We start from the raw sequence: 18,822 nt of genomic DNA, 5'->3' as shown, positions 1-18,822 counted from the left end.
GTGCACTGATGGAGCTGTGCCAGAGGTCCCAGTGCTAGAACAGCAGTGTGTACTGACTCCAAGAACTGAGGTGCTGTGACAGACAGCATGTGTGGGGTTTTAGCATGGCTGAGGGGCTTGGAGTGTGTGAATTGAAGTGCACTGATGGAGCCGCACCCAAGGTCCCAGTAATAGAGAGCAGAGTGTACAGACTGCCAGAACTGAGGTGCTCTGGCAGACAGCGTGTGGGGTTCCAGGCACTGGCACAGCAGAGGGCTTCGAGTTTGTGAACTGAGTTGCACTGATGGAGCTGCGCTCGAGGTCCCAGTTCTAGAGCAGCAGAGTGTACTGAATGCAAGAACAGAGGTGCTCTGGCAGACAGCGTGTGAGGGGTTCCTGTGACTGACACGGCTGAGGGCTTGGAGTGTGTGAACTGTGGTGCACTGATGCTGCTGTGCCCGAGGTCCCAGTACTGGAGCAGTATAGTGTACTAACTGCAAGAACTGAGGTGCTCTGGCAGACAGCATGTGGGGTTCCTGGCACTGGCAGGGCTGAGGGTTTGTAGTGTGTGAACTGAGATGCACTGTTGGAGCTGCACCTAAGGTCTCAGTTCTGGAACAGCAGAATGTACTTACTGCAAGCACAAAGGTGCTCTGGCAGGCAGCGTGTATGGGGCTCCTGGCACTGGCATGGCCGAGGGCTTGGAGTGTGTGAACTGCGGTGCACTGACGAAGCTGCGCCTGAGGTCCCAGTACTGAAGCAGCAGAGTGTACAGACTCCAAGAGCTGAGGTGCTCTTGCAGACAGTGTGTGCGGGTCCCTGGCAGTGGCATGGCTGAGGGCTTGGAGTGAGTGAGCTGTGCCCGAGGTCCCAGTAGTGGAGCAGCAGTGTGTACTGACTGCAAGAACTAATGTGCTCTGGTAGACAGCGTGTATGGGGTTCCAGGAACTGGCTCATTGAGGGCTTGGATTATGTGAAATGTGGTGCACCGATGGAGCTGTGCCCGAGGTTCCAGAACTAGAGGAGCAGAGTGTACTAGCTGCAAGAACTGAGGTGCTCTGGCAGTCGGGGTGTGGGGTTCCTGGCACGGCTGAGGGCTGGAAGGTGAACAGAAGTGCACTGATGGAGCTGCGCCCGAGGTCCCACTAGTGGAGCAGCAGAGTGTACTGACTGCAAGAACTGAGGTGCTCTGGCAGTCACCGTGTGTGAGGTTCCTGGCAATGGCACGGCTGAGGGCTTGGAGTGTGTGAACTGCAGTGCACTGATGGAGCTGCACCCGAGGTCCCAGTACTGGAGCAACAGAGTGTACGGACTGCAAGAACTGAGGTGCTCTGGCAGACAGTGTGTGTGGGGTTCCTGGCACTGGCATGGGTGAGTGTGTGAACTGAGGTGCACTGATGGAGCTGCGCCTGATGGTCCCAGTACTGGAGTAGCAGAGTGTTCTGTCTGAAAGAACTGAGGTGCTGTGGTAGACAGTGTGTGTGGGGTTCCTGAAACTGGCTTGCTGAGGGCTTAGAGTGTGTGAACTAAGGTGCACCGATGGAGCTGTGCCCTAGGTCCCAGTACTGGAGCGGCAGAGTGTACTGACTGCTAGAACAGAGGTGATCCGAAAGACAGTGTGCATGGGGTTCCTGGCACTGGCACGGCTGAGGGCTTGGAGTGTGTGAACTGAGGGGCACTGATGGAGCTGCGCCCAAAGTCTCAGTACTGGAGCACCTCAGTTCTTGCAGTCAGTACACTCTGCTACTGACTGCAAGAACTGAGGTGCTCCGGTAGACAGCATGCGTGGGGTTCCTGGCACAGCTGAGGGCTTGGAGTGTGTGAACTGAGGTGCACTGATGGAGCTGCGAGTTGGATCCTAGTATAGATCAGAAGTGGACACTGTCTCCAAGGATTGCGGAGCCCTGGTAGAGTTGGGTCCCCAGTTTATAAGTAATTACAAGCGATCCTCCGCCCTTACTCTCAGCACATGGTCAGGCATACTTGGTAAAGAAAATCCAAGCCAAGGAAGGGCGGGAGCTAGGCAGCTGAGAGAGGGTGGAGAGAGCCCACAAAGACCAAATGTGACCAAGATAAACAGCCTTATTTATAACCTTCTTTACAGCTACACTCAGAGGAAGAATGCTCTGAAAACTAAAAGGGAAGCTTCCCCGGACAGGAGTAGGAAACAAAGTAAAAACAAAGTCCCCTACAGACCAGAAAAACAAACAAACCGTAACTATACAGCAGTTGGTCCTTGCTTCCACTCAGAACAAGGAGGTACAGAGGCATGACTGACCACTAGCATGAAAGGATTTTTAAATGACACTGACACCAACAAATGAAATAGCTGGAAGCCCACAGAAGAAGAATACTTAGAAGTATACAAGAAGTAGTACGCCTATGCTCGACCTAAACAGGGAGCGGGTCGGCTGCTCAATGCCAGCAATTACATCCAGTAAGCGGTGGCGTAACTAAACTTGAGGGGGACTTCTGGCAAAGTACCTGGAGGGGGCCCTCTCTCCCTGGCCCCAGACAGGGGCCTGTCGCCCGTGCTCAATTTACTGTGTTGAGGGGGGGCCCCTGGAGCTAAAGCCCGCCCCCAGCACTCCAGGGGCTGGGGGGGGCCTTTATTATGCCCCTGCCAGTAGCAAATAAGGGGACCTTTCACATAGATTGGTCTCTAGTTACAGGTATTCAGTGAGACACTTGTATAAAGGAATCACTTCGTATTAGTATTGATGTTATCCTTATTGTACAGCTACAGTGAGAAACACATCCATCTAGTTAGGTTGCTCCTTCGAATGCCAATTGCATTGCCGATTCAAACCTCGTATGCTCCAAACTTACTGTCTTGTTGAAGAAGCTGCAGGAGCCATTGAGATATACCACACTTCTACCCTCTTAAAACAACTTAGAATGTCTAAATTCAAAACAAGAACTCCTAAGAAAAAAATAAAGAAAAATGAAATACTAAGTGTAATGTGCTTCACATTATACATAAGCATTGTAACAAAATTAACATACGAGCGTTACACATTGCACTTTAAACACTCTAACCTACAATGAAATCTTTGAACTTCTGTTGTTGCATCCCTCCTCTCTACCAACCCTAGTGAGTATTAGTGGACCACCCTTCACTCTTCATTTTCACCCCCATGGTCACAATGGCATCCTTTATTATCCCTTGCCACTTCTTCCACATCATTAACAGTTTGAGCTCCTCCCACTTCAACACTCCTTTGTTAATCGGGCTACCAAATCCTCCAGCTGTAGTCACTGCAACATGGTGAGAACGTTATCCACAGGTCCTCATCTGCAGTATAAAGGAGTCACTCCGTAATAGTACTGATGAACAAGCTCATTACCTTTGGTAACGCCTTATGTGGTTTTGGCAATATCTTACCTTTGAATTTCCCAGGCGCCATACTGGATCCAGATGATTTTTCATGAGCAGTACCCCTGCGTGCCAGTAGGTGGCATCGATAGGCTCTGCGTAGCATCGCCACGGCATCTGTGCTGGCATTGTGGTCACCTATATAAGTGTCACCTTAGTGCGCTGATGTCAGTTACTTTTTCACGACTTTCCACACGAGGAGCATGGAGCCATGAAGTGCACTGACACTGGTGTGTCCAAACAAGGGCACTGAAAGGGAGTATACTTAAACCCTAGAAATCTATCCGCAGAGCGGGGAGGATGGGTGGGTCAGTAAAGAATCTGCTGCTAAATACTGTCTCTACCAGATAAGGCGTTACGAAAGGTAAGTAACTTGTTCATCTGATAGAGATGTCTAACTGCAGATTCCTTATCTTTGAATAGATACACAAGCAAGACCGTCCCCAGTGGTGGGCTACAGACAAATTAGCTAAACTAGGAAGTACTACAGGACCGAATGGGAGAAATGCTGTTCCCGAGGACCTGACTATCCAGGCAGTAGTGTTTGGTAAACCTGTGCAGTGATGTCTACATTGCTGCCTGGCAGATGTCCAGGACTGGGACTTCAGGAGCTAGCACAGTAGTGGCAGCCTTGGCTCTGGTGGAATTAGCCTACAAGCTCTCAGGGGGTTGCTTCTTGGCCAATGCATAGTAGATTTTGATGCAGAGAACGACCAATCAGGAGATAGTTAATTTCTGCACTGCCCAACCTTTCTTAGCACCAACATACCCCACGAAGAGTTGGCCATCCACCCGGAACTCTTTTGTGTGGTCAAGGTAGAATGACAACGCTCTTTTTGGTTCAAGACATTAGAGTTGCTCCTCTTTTTTGGAGGGATGTGGAGGAGAATTCAAAGTGGGCAAAGTGACAGATTGTCCCACATGAAATGGGGTCACCACTTTCTGGAGGAAAGACGCTCTGGTGCAAAGTTTGTATGGAAAAACAGTCAAGTAGGGAGGCATGGATGACAAAGCCTGCAGCTCGCTCACACAAGAAGTGCTGTTTTGAGCGTGAGCAGACAGAGGGAACAATTGTATACAGGCTCAAAAGGAGCACACACTAAAAATGTAAGAACCAAATTAAGGTCAAACTGAGGCATAAAGAAGGACAAAGGGGGGGACATATGTACAAGACCTCTGAAGAATATATTTACAATAGGAGACTTAAATAAGAAGGGTTGGTCAGGCAGACACAAAAGGGCAGACCAAGCCTAAAGGTAACCATTCAAAGTAACCAAAGCAGAGCCCTTCTGGGCAAGGATAGCAATAAAACAAAGGAAATCAGATAGAGAAGTAGTAAGCAGGTCAGTAGATTTAGCTGTACAATACAATACACATGTCTTCCATTGGCAGGTATATACTGTCTTGGTAGAGGGACATCTGGCTGTCAGAATGACATTACAGACTTCAGGCAGAAGGTCGAAAGCTGTCAACGGTCGCCACTGAATCCCCACACTAGAAGCCAGAGGGTTGACAGGCTCAGGTGGGGGACCCTCCCCTGCTGCAGCGACAGAATATCAGCCCGAAGTGGCAGCCTGATCAGAGGATTGATGCTCAAGTGCTTAAGCTTGGGATACCAGACACTGTGCCCACTCTGGAGCCACAAGGATGACTTGGGCCCAGTCGTTCCTGATCATTTTGAGTACTCTAATCATGAGTGGTATGGGTGGAAAGGCGTACAGGAGACCTGAGCTCCACCAGAGTTGAAAGTGCCTCCGAGCCATAGCCACCTTGGAAACTCCAGCGTGCAAAACTGCTGATATTGCGCGTCCTCTTCAGAGGCGAACAGATTTAACCAAGTGTCTCCCCACTGCTGAAAGAGACCTTTTGCCACCTCCGGTTGGAGACACCATTCGTGATCCGCTAGGCATCAGTGGCTGAGTTTTTCTGCCCTGGCGTTCAGAGAACCTGCCAGGTGTTAAAACACCCGGGATATGCCCTGCTGATCCAGCCATGTCCAGAGACACAGGGCCTCTTGACAAAGGTTCCATGAACCCACCCCACCCTGTTTGTTGCAGTACCACATGGCAGTGGTGTTAAATGTGACACCCTGCACTAACCTTTCCTTGATGAAGGGTAGGAAGACTTTCAATGCCAGTCAGATCGCTGGGAGCTCCAGCAAGTTGATGTAGACTTCTTGTGCTTCTTATGCCTCTTTCACGAATGATCTGATGACTTGGAATGGCAAGAAGAGGACCTGGGGCTCCTAGAGCGGTCCCACCACCTTCCCTCTGATCGGGACCAAAATATCTTAGAAGTTGTTCTATGCAGCATCGCCTGCTGGGTCACTAGCAGCTTTAGGGATTGCTCCCTCAAAGCCTTTAGTGCCATGGCGTGGCAGTCCGAGCACAACTCGGAGTCATGGTTGCGCTCAAGACACCACAGGCACACGAGGTGTGGGTCTGAAACTGATATGGCACAATGACAGGCACCACACGGTTTAAACCCTGTCTTCATTGAAGACATCCTCAACATACCACAAGGAAAATTTCCTCAAAAACGAAGTCGACAAAATGTCAAAAAAGCATGTAAAAAAACAACAAAGGGGTAGCTCTTCTCCTGATCAGCACTCACTGGGGCAGAAGGAAAAGAACTGACATCAGCACGCCGAGATGGCGCCTATATAGGTAACCATGATATCACTTCTGGCATGGACACCGCACCTGCCATGCAGAGCCAATTGACGCCACCTGCTGGTGCGCAGGGGTGCTGCTCATTAAATTTTTTCTGTATCCAGGCTGACACCTGGGAAATTCAAAAGCCTTGCAAATAGTTCTTCCCTGGACCCACCCCCCATTTGGAAGCACCAGCCTTTCGTATGACTGATTCTTACCCCCATCCTACTTGCATGGCACACTTTTGACGTGTGTTTGCCTCTGCTCCAGTCCCACTAGCCTTTTAGAGTCACACCCTATATACGATTGATTTTACTCCAGCTCTACTGACGGGCAGAAGCGTCATATACATACCGGCTTCCTCAGCCACACAGTATCACTGCTACGTACTTGCTTTGCTACTTCCTCTTACAGACACTGTGACTTCATGATACTTGCATCCTAATGTTCTCATACTCTCAGTGTGATTTTATCAGATTCCAACGTGACTGACTTCTTCACTCCTCCACCCACGTTATATTTTCCTCAACCTTCACACAATGCCTACTTATGCTCAAATTGTGACTGCCTTATACTCACAACCTCATATTCACAGTGTGACCTCCTCAAAGGCAAAGGAGACTTCCTCTTACTCAAAACATGACCAGCTCGCTCTCATATTCTGATCTCCTGAATCGTAGCTTCACTTCCTCATCCCACCTTGGCATCCCTATACTCACACCATGATTTACTCATACTGTAATAATGAATGTATCGTACTTGCATTGTGGCTGCCACATACACACATCCTCAGCTCCTTATTCTCACAGTAACGTCATTAAATACCATGATACTCCTCATACTTACAGCATGACTTGCTTATGCTCTTATCATGACCTCCTCATACTCACACCATGACTTACTCAGTCATTAATTGTGAATGTATCATACTCACATCATGGCTCCCACATACTCATATTCTGAGTTCCTCATTCCCACATCAAAACTGCATCACATTCATACACTGCTTCCTCCACCACACACAGATACACACAACATGGTTTCCTCATAATAACATTTTAGCTTATCAAACACACACAAGTTCTTTCACAAGTTTCTCACACCATAATTTTTTCATATTCTCATACCATAATTCCCTCCTAGTCACACCAGGGCTCATACGCGTACAGGAAAACACAACCACGCAGAGTTCATGACTCTCACACCATGAGTCCCACGTCATGACGTCATCCATGCTGTATGGGAAGTTGAGCTTGCATACACATTCTAACCTTGCCCTTTTCATTTCTCCTGCACAGAACCCCCGGTCACAATTGTACGGCCCCTGGATGACCAGCAGATGTTTGTAGGAGACAAAGTGGAGTTGGAGGTGGTAGTGTCGGAGGAAGGAGCACAGGTCATGTGGTAAGTTGTGCAGCTCTAGTCCTTTAGAAGGGGGCATAGGTTATGGGATAAATTGTACCGCTCTAAACCTTTAGGAGAGGGCACAGGTTATGTGGTAAGTTGTGCCACTGTAGACCATTAGTAGGGGGCACAGGTCATGTGGTAATGTGTGCTGCTCTACACTTTTAGGAGGGGGCACAGGTCATGTGGGAAATTGTGTCACTCTATGCCTTTAGGAGGGGGCACAGGTCATGCAGTTAATTGTGCCGCTCTAGACCTCTAGGAGGGGGCACCGGTCAAGGGGTAAGTTGTGCCACTGTAGGCCTTTGGGAGGAGGCACAGGTCATGTGGTAAGTTGTGTCACTCTACGCCTTTACGAGGGGGTACAGGTCATGTGGTAAGTTGTGCCGCTCTACACCTTTAAGAAGGGACACAGGTCATGTGGTTAGTTGTGCCGCTCTAGTCCTTTTTGCCATCGTGCTTGGCATAACCAGTAGTACGTTGCACTGCATAGCATCTTACAGCATTCACCTATTAATGCAGGTATGGTGTACTACGTAGTACAGCATCCTTGTAGATTTGATGCAGTAGAGCAGTATTCCTCTGTAGGGTTGATATTGCATACTGCAGTAGCAACCCTGGATTCAACATAGGTTAGTGCAGCCTTTCCACTGTAAAGCTGCAGAAGGCAGTATACATTGCATCATTCATGTGGTAGTGATGTGGATTTGAACTTGATGCAATGCGTTGCAATAGTTTTATTGCAACGCTCTAGGCTTGGCAAAGTATATTTATGATAATGCTGTAGAGTTGACACCACAGAATGCAGTGTTTATGTAGTAATCCTAGATTTCTGCTACTATTAACATCTGTATCGCAGTAACCCCCATTGTCACAACCTTGTAGCGCTTTCTCACCATGGACTCCCTGTCATGCAACTGTAGGAACGCATCAGTGGAAGTGGAGGGACTATTGTTTGGTTTTGTGCACCAGTGGAGAGTTTGTTAAGCTTTGAAAAGGTTTGTGGCACTTACTGAAAGTAAACAGTACGATCTCAGAAGATGTTGTTAGTGTTCATGCGTATAGGTGTGTGCCAAAGAAATTTGCATTTTATTCTTGACTCGGGAGGGAGAATCAATTATCTGTTGCTCTACCAGGATAGTGCTTTTTTATATATGCATCACAACCCATGACGGTGTATTATGAAGCAGCATGTGTTGGGTAAGGATTTTCATAGTGGTTACCCTCCAAAACAAAGTCAATTTTTACATTAGTGTTGTGTTGGGTAGTTTAGTAAAGCATGCTGTGGTATTCCTAGAGTAAAACTCTGGATATTTGGTATTACGATAAATGTGTGAATGAGCGCAGTTTACTATAGTAATCCTTCTCCAGTGCCCTATGTATCTGGCGCATGGGAATTACAAACCATGTATCCAATATGTTCAGAGTGGACTTGTGGGATCACTCCCTCATGATGTCTTGTACTTTCTGCCCTTGTTGTCCTTTTCCCGCTCTGCTACATGCTGCGCTCCCGCAGGATGAAAGACGGGGTGGAGCTGACCCGCGAGGAGACCTTCAAGTACCGCTTCAAGAAAGATGGGAAGAAACACATCCTGATCATCAACGAGGCCACAAAGGAAGACAGTGGTCGGTACAAGGTCATGACCAACGGTGGCCAGTGTGAGGGGGAGCTGATTGTGGAAGGTATAGCATCAATGTCAACTCATGCAGAGTGTAGTGAGGCTTGAGTTTTATATGTTACTGGTGTCATTTCCACTTTTATATCAATAATGTCAACCCATGTGTAGTTTTGTGAGGTGTTCCTCTACAAGCAGCTCCAATAATTTTGATCCATCTAACTTTCTTGGCTTCTCTGTCATAATATAAGCCCCATCATTTGCCTATCTCTTTTTGTCCTTTCATCCTCGCCTCATGTTCACTTTGTTTTCAGTTTTTTGCTACTCTCCGTCACTCAGCTGTATTTCATTTTCTTGGCATCCTGTGGTGAGCAATCCATTTCCTGAGACAAAAATCCTGGGGTCTCTTATTTTTACACGGTATAGATGGACATACACACAGATACTCACACAATTTTTTCTGCCTACCATGGCATCACTTACAGTACGTGCCTTGGTCAACTATGTAGCTCTTTGCACTTGCTCAGATTTTCCATACTCCAGAGAACGCTGACCTCAGTATTATTCATTTCACTGAGGCATTGAGTGTATAACTAGAAAAGCTCCAGCATCTGACCAGGTGGCTCCTCATAACGGTGCAGTTTTGGATCAATACATACATATAGGTAAAAGCCCCTTTGTCGAAAAATGCCCTTTGGGCATCTTCGCCCAGTTCTTGGTGGCAAGATGCACAATTCTGTTGCACAAACCAGGGACCAAACATCAATGTGATTAGACAAGAGAAGAAGAAAGGCTCAAGCAGTACAGTTGGTTCATCAACACTGCACTTATCTTTGGCAAGAAGAAGGGAAACATAGCTGACAACTAATTTCCGTGTGCAGTAATTTAGAAGTAATTGATTAATAAAAAAAAACGAAATCTGACATAACACGTTGGTTTAAATGACTAAAAGTACTCTCAATCAACATACACCTAGCCAATGACTCTTCCTGTCCCTCGTGTATACATGGATTTACATTACTCTTGTTGTTAGAAATGGGGTTTCTGGTTGGCTAGGGTATGCACCTCAGCCAGGCAGAACCTACCCACTCTAGACAGGGCTAGGGAGTTACCCATCCAAGATAACCCCTGCTCACCCCCTTGGTAGCTTGGCACGAGCAGTCAGGCTTAACCTGGAGGCAATGTGTAAAGCGTCTACACAACACACAACACACGTGACGCAAAATGTACACCACAAAGTAAACACAACACTGAGCTATGTAAAAATAATCTGTAATGCACAAAACATAATTAGACCAACATTACACGTAAGTAATACGCTGCTACCTTAGCAGTTGTCAGAAGGTTACACAAGTTACTAATACTCTGCAAGAATACTGCAGTTGTCACATTAGAACATGTAAGTACTCAGGATTCTGCAACATAAGCAGTAGTCAGGAATTAGAGTAAAAGATATATGCACTTGTTAGGAACAATTCCTAAATACCCATAAAAGGAACATTAGAGAATATACCACAAGTCATATAAATACATATCAGCTAGACATGCCTAGAAAAGGAACATTAGCACATATATGTATAACCAGTAAACAGGTAGGAAATAGCAAACATCTGTAAGTCTGTGTTAGGCTTCTAGAGCCTAAATTCCCTTAAAAGTACCTGTTTTCTGGTAGGAGCGGCACTTCCAGTGCCTAGAAGGAGGAGTATGGGGGCCCCCGGTGCTCTTATGCGTGGAAAACGGGGGCCTCGCCGGTCTCCTGGGAGAGAGGGGTGATCTGCGCCCTCCCTACCGTAACAAAAGAAAGAATGGCCCCTCCGGGGGCCCGTGATCCTTGTGGGGCCCCCCTGGTTCTAATGGCCCTCTCCGAAGTGGGGGGCCCAAAGCACCACAAAGATTAAAGGGGGGTCGATCGCACACCTAGGGCAGTGACCAGGGAGAAGGGAACTCCCATTTCTCCCCGTGTCCTGCGTGCAAGGGGGCAGTCGCCCATGTCCGCGGTACGGCTGCCCAAAGGAGGTAAAGGAAGCAGGGGCCTCTGTTGAGGGTCCTCGTCTGCTTCCTGCAGCGGCCACACCTGGTCTGGTGCGCGAGCCGCTCTGCTGCCGTCCCTCGTCCACGAGGGAGGCAGCTCAGAGAGTTGGTGCCATCATGTGCCCCGGGGGGCGCTCCGTAAAGCGCGTGTCACCCGGGGGCACAATAGGAGCGGCCCAGCTCCTTTCTTAGCCTCGGGAAGTGCCCAGGGGGCACAACGAACAGCGTGGTCCTCGCGCTAGTCACAGATGTGGCACCCGGGTCGCGGCAGCAATTTTTCCCTACAACAAAGTGCTTAAGAAGGCGCGAAGGTTCTCCTCAAAGACCGGGTTGCGGCAGTGATCCCGGGAACAGAAACAAAGCGCTTTTTAAGGCGCTACGGCCTATCTGAAGCCCGGGCTGCGGCGGTGATCTGTTTCTAGCAACAAGAAGAGCGCCCTTCGAAAAGCGCTAGAGGCCAAAGTCTGTAGAAGGTTTAGCAGGGGTGAGGGGCCACAGCACCCTGCCCCTGGGAGCAACAAGGAGACAAGGGAAGCACAGGCTGGTGGGCCCAGCTACAGGCCAGCACAAGGTTTGCAGAGAGTGACAGTCCTTCTAGTGACCAGGCAGGTTACAGGTCAGCACAGCAGCAGCAGTCTAAGGTGGTTTCCTGGTGAGTCCATTCATCAGCGTTGTGTGTCCAGTTTCAAGTTCCAAGAGTGTTCAAATTGTGGGGAAAATTCCTCTGTACTTATAGTCCGTTCTTGCAGTGTTTCACAATGGTAGGAAGAGGAGGTTCCAGCCAGTTACAACTGGTTCTGGGAGTGCCCCCTCTCTCCTTTCAGCACAGTCTCCACACATCAGTGGGGGGTGAACGACCCTATTGTGTGAGGCCAGGGCACAATCTTTACAAATGCAGGTGTGCCCCCCCTCTCCCTTCTCTCAGCCCAGGAAGGCTTTACAATATGTAGATGCACCTCTGTGTCACCTCCACCCTCCCTGTGTTCAGGCTGTCTGAGAAGTATGCACAAAGCCCCAACTGTCAGTCTGCCCAGATGTTTATTGGAGACAAGCTGCAAAAACCAAAGTCATAAGCACAGATAAATGCGCACTTTCTAGAAGTGGCATTTCTGTGATAGTAATAAAAAATACACCTACACCAGTAAGCAGCATTTCTCACCACTATCACAACCATACAAAACATGCCTACGCTACCCCTCATAAATCAGACAATACCCCTTACACATAAGGCAGGGCATCTCCAATGCAATCCTATGAGGAGGCAGCACTCACAGCAGTGAGACACCAAGTTAGGCTGTTTGTCACTACCAGGACAGGCCACGCAACATGGCACATGTCCTTCCTTCTACATACATGGCACCCTGCCCAAAGGGCTAGCTAGGGTGTATCTGAGGGGTGACTTACATGTAGTAAAAGGGGAGTTCTGGGCCTGGCAAGTAAATTTAGATGCCAGGTCCCTGTGGCAGGAAACCGCACACACAGGCTCTGCGCTAGCAGGCCTTAGATAGGTTTGACAGGCTACTTCAGTGGGTGGCGCAAGCAGCGCTGCAGGCCCACTAGTAGCATTTAATTTACAGGCCCTGGGTATAAGGATACCACTTTACAAGGGACTTATAGGTAAATTAAATATGCCAATTAGGTATAATCCAATCATACCAAATTTGTAAGAGAGAGCACATGCACTTTAGCACTGGTTAGCAGTGAAAAAGTGCTCAGAGTCAAAACGTCAGCCAACAAAGGTCAGGAAAATAAGGAGGCAAAAAGCAAAAAGTCTGGGGAATGACCCTGTAAAAGGGCCAGGTCCAACAGTTGGTGGGCAAGGTCCAGGTCTAATTCATTTTTCTTCATCAATCCACATTGCATAAGAGGTTAGAATGTGCTTACACATTCTTCCAGAACTGTTGATACCACTGTTTTTAGAAGGCACATACATTAATATGTGTATGTTAAGCTGATAATCACTCTCTTCCAATCTCTAGGTATGACGGATCCACAATGTAGTTAAAGAAACAAAAGTAAAGGACAGGACACCAATAAAAGAGCTGTGCACCTCCAAAACTATTAGGGAAATAAAATATATCATTAGGCTTCCTTCGTTCTCATTTCCTTTTCGCCATATTCTCCCCAACAGAGAAGCAACTGGAAGTTATCCAAGACATTGCTGATCTGACGGTAAAGGCAACTGAACAAGCCGTCTTCAAGTGTGAAGTGTCCGATGAGAAGGTAACTGGCAAGTGGCTGAAGAATGGAGTGGAGATCAGGCCCAGCAAGCGCATCCACATGACGCACAAGGGCAGGTAAATAAACATAGTGGTAAGAGAGGTGTGAGATTGCAAGCTGAGTGCCATCCCAAATGTGCCTTACACTACTTTTCCCTCGAATGACTCTGTGATTCATACTTGATCACCCTTCTCTATAAATGACATAACTATTACACATATTAACCTTAAGCCAACTGATTTGTTACAAGACCCTGCTTCTGCATGGTTTCTCAAAGAACACACCACTCTTTGCTGTTATTATCACCTAGTAGATGAATCTGTCTTTTCTGATGTGGTTGTCTCCTCTTTGCTTAAGGGCAGACTAGTGGCCTCAATATTAGTGAAGAAAGCAGTGGCATAATGTGGGACCCTGCAACCCCTGTAGTTTGGGGGCCCATAACCCTTCAGGTGGCAAGCAGTCAGCATGGAATCAGCTTTTGCATTTGGGGGCTAGTCATGTACGGCCCTTAGCTTCGTCTGCCATGGTTATGGCCTTTGGCATCAGAGCGCTCAGAGCACCATCACCGATCTCTGAAGGAGACAGGCAGATTTCATGGTAGCATCATCAATAACAGTGCCTGCCTGGGGCAGATAGCCAAGCTTCAGTCGAATCTGAATTTTGAGTACACTTGAAGATAGGACTACTCGAACACAGGGCCCTAAACAGTCTCCCCATTGGCCCCATATGGGAGCAAGTAGGGTGACCAAGCGTAACAGACTGTGACCGCTGCTGTTGGCTTAATCAGCTGTTATGCATGAACATTCTGTGACCTTGCCGTAATATGAGGAAGTACCCAGAATGCTGTAGTGCAGTTGTTCCCAAACGTTTTAGAACCACAACACGTTTTCGAACAAAAATCGTTTGTGACCCAGCTAAGTTTAATGGACATGAGGAAGGGGGCTTTTTGACTGTACCTAATTAATGTGTGGCACACTATAATTTACAGAGAGTACATTTTATATTGAAGTGGCCACTTTCATTGCACAGACACACTGTTTTACTGATAAAACTATACAGTGCACAGATGATAATGTGTGGAAATCGGGATTCTGTGCAAATTCATCATTTGTGCATCATGAGATAAAGTTTATTCATTTGTTTTGTTCCTATGAAAATCTATATTTCCAGCACATTTGCTTTTGCTCAATGAATGCAGTTCATCTACAGGTTTCTAAATGTTATTGTGTGTTTCCAAAATACATCAGGCATTGCTATAATCCAGCAAGACTGTCATATAATTTACTTTAAAAACTCCTCTCACTTTGCAGTTGGAGAAAGAAAAGGGAACATCCGTCCCATAAGCAGCAATTTCTCCGAGACATATTGCCTGTCCTGTGACGTTGCCGTTGAAGCACCACATGTGAAAGATAAATACAGAGGGTCCGATTCACCTCCAGCTCCAGCAGTCATGGCGCTGCGGAGTCATGGCGGAATCTCCCCACTGTTCTCATTGCGGACATTCCACCACCACTGCAGAGGCGCTTTGTGAATCACGCCCAGGGTTTAAAGGCTTCTTTATTTATTGCTGGGGCTTTCGTGGCCCACCAAAATCAGCTAGCGACCCACCGGTGGGTCGTGACCCACAGTTTGGGAAACACTGCCTTAGTCCCTGATCCCTGATGAGTGACACTTGACAGGGTGTTAACATTTAATTAGTCGCTGTAATTTAAATGTTCAGAGATTTTCCAGTTGGGTGCAAGGCCTATGTTGATGATACACAGGTCTAACTTAGAGAGACATAACTGACAATAATTGTGCACATATTCAGTTATGCTTAAACAAAATGGAATCCAGGTTACAAATCTCTCTAAATGTGCATCATGCCGAGGAACTCATGGTTCTGCAGCATTTCATTTGCCTGAGACTCTGCAGTAAATACCTGATGGATGACATATCACCTTCAAAGCAATTTGCACTACTCACTGTGACATCCACAGACCCTTCTTCAGCAAAGAATATGTACCTACCCCCCAAACTAAGGCAGGTCACTTATATCTAGACTGACCCTCACACCTGGTTCTCCCTCCGGTCAACAAACCTTGTACAGTGAAAACTCTATTTAAGTTATAGTGGCTAAGATATGAACCTCTCTACTGGCAAGCAGAGGGGAAATTGACAACCATCTTGAGTTTCAGTGATCACTAAAACCGATCTCGCCATGTTTTATAATTGCCATATAAACAGCTGAGTATCCGCATACACAAAGCATCTATTTTCACACTATTCCTCAATGTGTCATACTTAACCACACTGATAGAGATGCATTATGTTTCGAGTACATTTCCAAACCTCATGCACCTCATCCAACACCTCCCGTAGAGTTAAGCCTACATTCATCCAGTTTCAAACTCACAAGTAAAACAGTTTTAAAGTTAAATGTTGATCAAATTGCAGATCCACTCTGAGCGTCAAACAGCACTTTGCATGGATTAACTGCGCAAGTATTGAGATGTAAGATAACTGGAACCTCTGAATACTATTGGTAAGCGTTTAATCAGCATCTATGCAAGACTCTGCCCTCATAATAAAAACGTCCCAAACCCCTGGTCTTGCCACATATCTTGCTTCAAGAGAAGATATGTATTACGTGTCAGACTTGGCAACTTGAAATGCTGTACATTTGAATATGTAGCCTACCATGGCCTTCGGGCATTAGCTTACGTCCTACCTTTTCCAGCAGCGACAGACCCCAGCAGGGGTAAGGTACGCTCGGTATCCATTCATTCAGTCAGGGTGTTAGAGCTTAGAAGCTCCTTTGATAAGAGAGGTATTAGGGGCCCAACCATTAAAAGATTTTATACACATCCGGAGCTGGCACAGGAGGAAATTATTATTTTGTAAGAGTACAAACAAATAAGACCAGTAGGGCTGTGTTGTAACAGTAGTAGGAGAAAGTACCATACGAGCTGGGCCCGAGAAGCATTATTTCCAGTTAATATCTATCCATACACGCTGTCTGGCTGGTCACTGCTGACTAGAAAAAAGCTCATACTGCATGAACTGCTTGGGGGAAGCTTACACTGCTTCGGTCTCAATACCTTAATTGCTGGGAGAAAGTCTCACTGTTAAGATCTCATAGTACATGAACTGCTTGGGGGAAGCTTACGCTGCTGGGGTCTCAACAACTTAGCGGAGAGGAAGTTTCACTGGTGAGGGCACATCAATTGCACATCAATTGCTTGAAGGAAGCTCGGACTGCTTAGTTGCTGCAGCACTTGAACTATTAGAAGTAAAATCACACTGATGGGTTACTGTTGCACAAAAACTAACTCGAGGAAGTCTCGACCATTGTCATACCTTGTCTTAAAATACTGCACATTCATTGTTTGGGAAAGCTGCAGGCCTCTTATGGCTGGGAACTGACAGACCCTGTAGAGCTGAGAGCCGGCAGCACTGTTACAGCAGGAAGCAGGCCACCCTCTCACAGGTGCAGGCCGGCCTGGGAGCTGGCAGGAAGGGCATAGCTAAGAGCTGGCATGTCACAGGTGTAGGCTGAGCTGGGAGCTGGCAGGCAGGGCATAGCTGAGAGCCGGCAGCACTGTTACAGCAGGAGGCTGGCTCAGTGGCGTAGCGTGGGGGGTGCAGGGGGGGCCGGCCGCACCGGGCGCAACATCTTGGAAGAGACTAAATGCACGGGTTAGGGGGCGCAAATTACTTGCCTTGCCCCGGGTGCTGACAACCCACGCTACGCCACTGGGCTGGCTACCCTCTCAAAGGTGCAGGCTGGCTGCCCAGGCACAGATGCAGGCGGAGATCCTTGTCACAGTTAACCTGTTGGCAGTTGTGTCGCAGCTGGAAGCTGGTGGCCCTGCTTCAGCTAGAAGCCAGCAGGATTGTCACAACGGATGCCGGCAGCTGTGTCACAGCTGGAAGTTCACCATCCTGTCACATCTACCAGGAGGCCTGCCAATGAGAAAGACTCCGAGAGCTGCAGACAGCACAGGGCCCATAACACCGTGTTTTCTCCCACACAGGATCCACAAGCTGGTGATTGACGATGTCCGGCCAGAGGACGAGGCCGACTACACTTTCGTGCCTGATGGGTTCGCGCTCTACCTGTCTGCAAAACTCAACTTCCTAGGTGAGCTTCAAAGCGTGGTTTCTATGGTATGAAAACAGTGCCTGCTGCTTTCGCCTGGGATGTTAACACACCTATATCTTCTTTTTCTTCTGTGCAGAGATTAAAGTTGACTTCGTCCCCCGTCAAGGTATGTTTCAGAAAGTTTTGTTCATTTTTAAGTTAAACATGTAAAAGTTGTCTTTAAAATGTCATTCCGGGTAGAATAGGAAAACACTTGCGTGTAGGCTCAGTTTTTACTGTCATCATTCCTGAGGAAATAGAGTACAACTGGGAGCTTTTCTTTCACTGGTAGAAGCAACATACCCCACATCCAGTTGACTATCCAAAGAAAGCAAAGTAAGGTGGCTGGCAGTGTGATACTATTGAAGTCAAGGTAGCTGAAACATTTAGTTAGGTTAATGCTGGTTGGTTGGGAGGGTGGTATATTTGAGATCAATAGAGATGAAGATGGTGCAAACCAACAGTAGTGGTTTCAAAACTTGTAATGCAGGATAATGATATCATACTAGTGAGCAATGTTAAAAAATTCAATGTATCATTAGTTTGAACTGACTATTAAGTTCCAGCTATTGGGACTCAAAGAAAGAAACGTGAGTAAAATGACACGCACATAACACATAAGATGTATTTTATGGCCCTACAATGCTATAGAGAGGTTCTGGTTATCATTACTCTACAGTGCAAGTTTCATCCAAAATAACATTCCAAAAAACCATTTTAGAAGAATGATACAGATGTGCTGGGAACACGATCCGTTCGAGTAGAAGAAGGTCAACCATTGTAGAAAGGGAGCTGGATCCTATTGAAGTCAATTAAAATAAATAATTTTAAGAGGGTAATGATTTGTTGGAGAATGATGTAGATGTGTTTAAGAAGATTTCATAAGGTTCACTTTAGAAGCTTGATGGGGTGGTACAGAGATTGTGACCAAATTGGAGACCGGGATAAAACCATTTTAGGAGGAGGCTGAGCACATTCTATGATGGTAATTGATTTAATATGCACAGCAGTGAACTATTTTAGCAGGGTGATACAGGAGTGCTGGGAGGGTGATCCTGTTGTAGTCAATAGAGGTAAACCAGTTTGAGTTTGGTGCTCGTTGCTGGTGATTCCAAGTGGGTAATCTGATTATGAACAAGAAAGGAAATCGCTTGTCAAATGGTGACAATGGTTACTTGGAGGACGGTGCACTGTCCAAATGAGGGTTGCTTGAGAAAATTGAAGCAGACTATCACAAAGACTCCACTTCATGTCTATCAACTCACTTCTTTAAATAGTTAAGAACAGTTATGATACTCCTCAACAGAGAAGCAAGAAAAGTCTTGGTTCTTGGTAGTTTTTCATAGTGGTCCTCCATAGGAAATGTCTGGATAGTATAGGTTCCTGAAATGAACACAGCTGTTTCCCTTTGAAAGAATC

General features: G+C 47.0%; 1 protein-coding gene across 3 annotated transcripts in view; it reads left to right on the top strand.

Annotated features, from left to right (window-relative positions):
• Nucleotides 1–18,822, top strand: part of MYBPC2 (myosin binding protein C2) — a 151,832-nt gene that overhangs the window by 82,542 nt on the left and 50,468 nt on the right. For all 3 annotated transcript variants that reach the window (XM_069200807.1, XM_069200806.1, XM_069200805.1), the window contains 5 exons: nucleotides 7,308–7,413; nucleotides 8,930–9,096; nucleotides 13,192–13,357; nucleotides 17,297–17,403; nucleotides 17,501–17,530. In XM_069200807.1, the coding sequence (XP_069056908.1) occupies nucleotides 7,308–7,413; nucleotides 8,930–9,096; nucleotides 13,192–13,357; nucleotides 17,297–17,403; nucleotides 17,501–17,530 (576 nt within the window). The remainder of the gene's footprint in view (nucleotides 1–7,307; nucleotides 7,414–8,929; nucleotides 9,097–13,191; nucleotides 13,358–17,296; nucleotides 17,404–17,500; nucleotides 17,531–18,822) is intronic.

Source organism: Pleurodeles waltl, chromosome 7, assembly GCF_031143425.1.
Source record: "Pleurodeles waltl isolate 20211129_DDA chromosome 7, aPleWal1.hap1.20221129, whole genome shotgun sequence".
In the NCBI taxonomy this organism is placed as follows: Eukaryota; Metazoa; Chordata; class Amphibia; order Caudata; family Salamandridae; genus Pleurodeles; species Pleurodeles waltl.
This window is presented reverse-complemented; position numbering and strand designations above follow the sequence as displayed.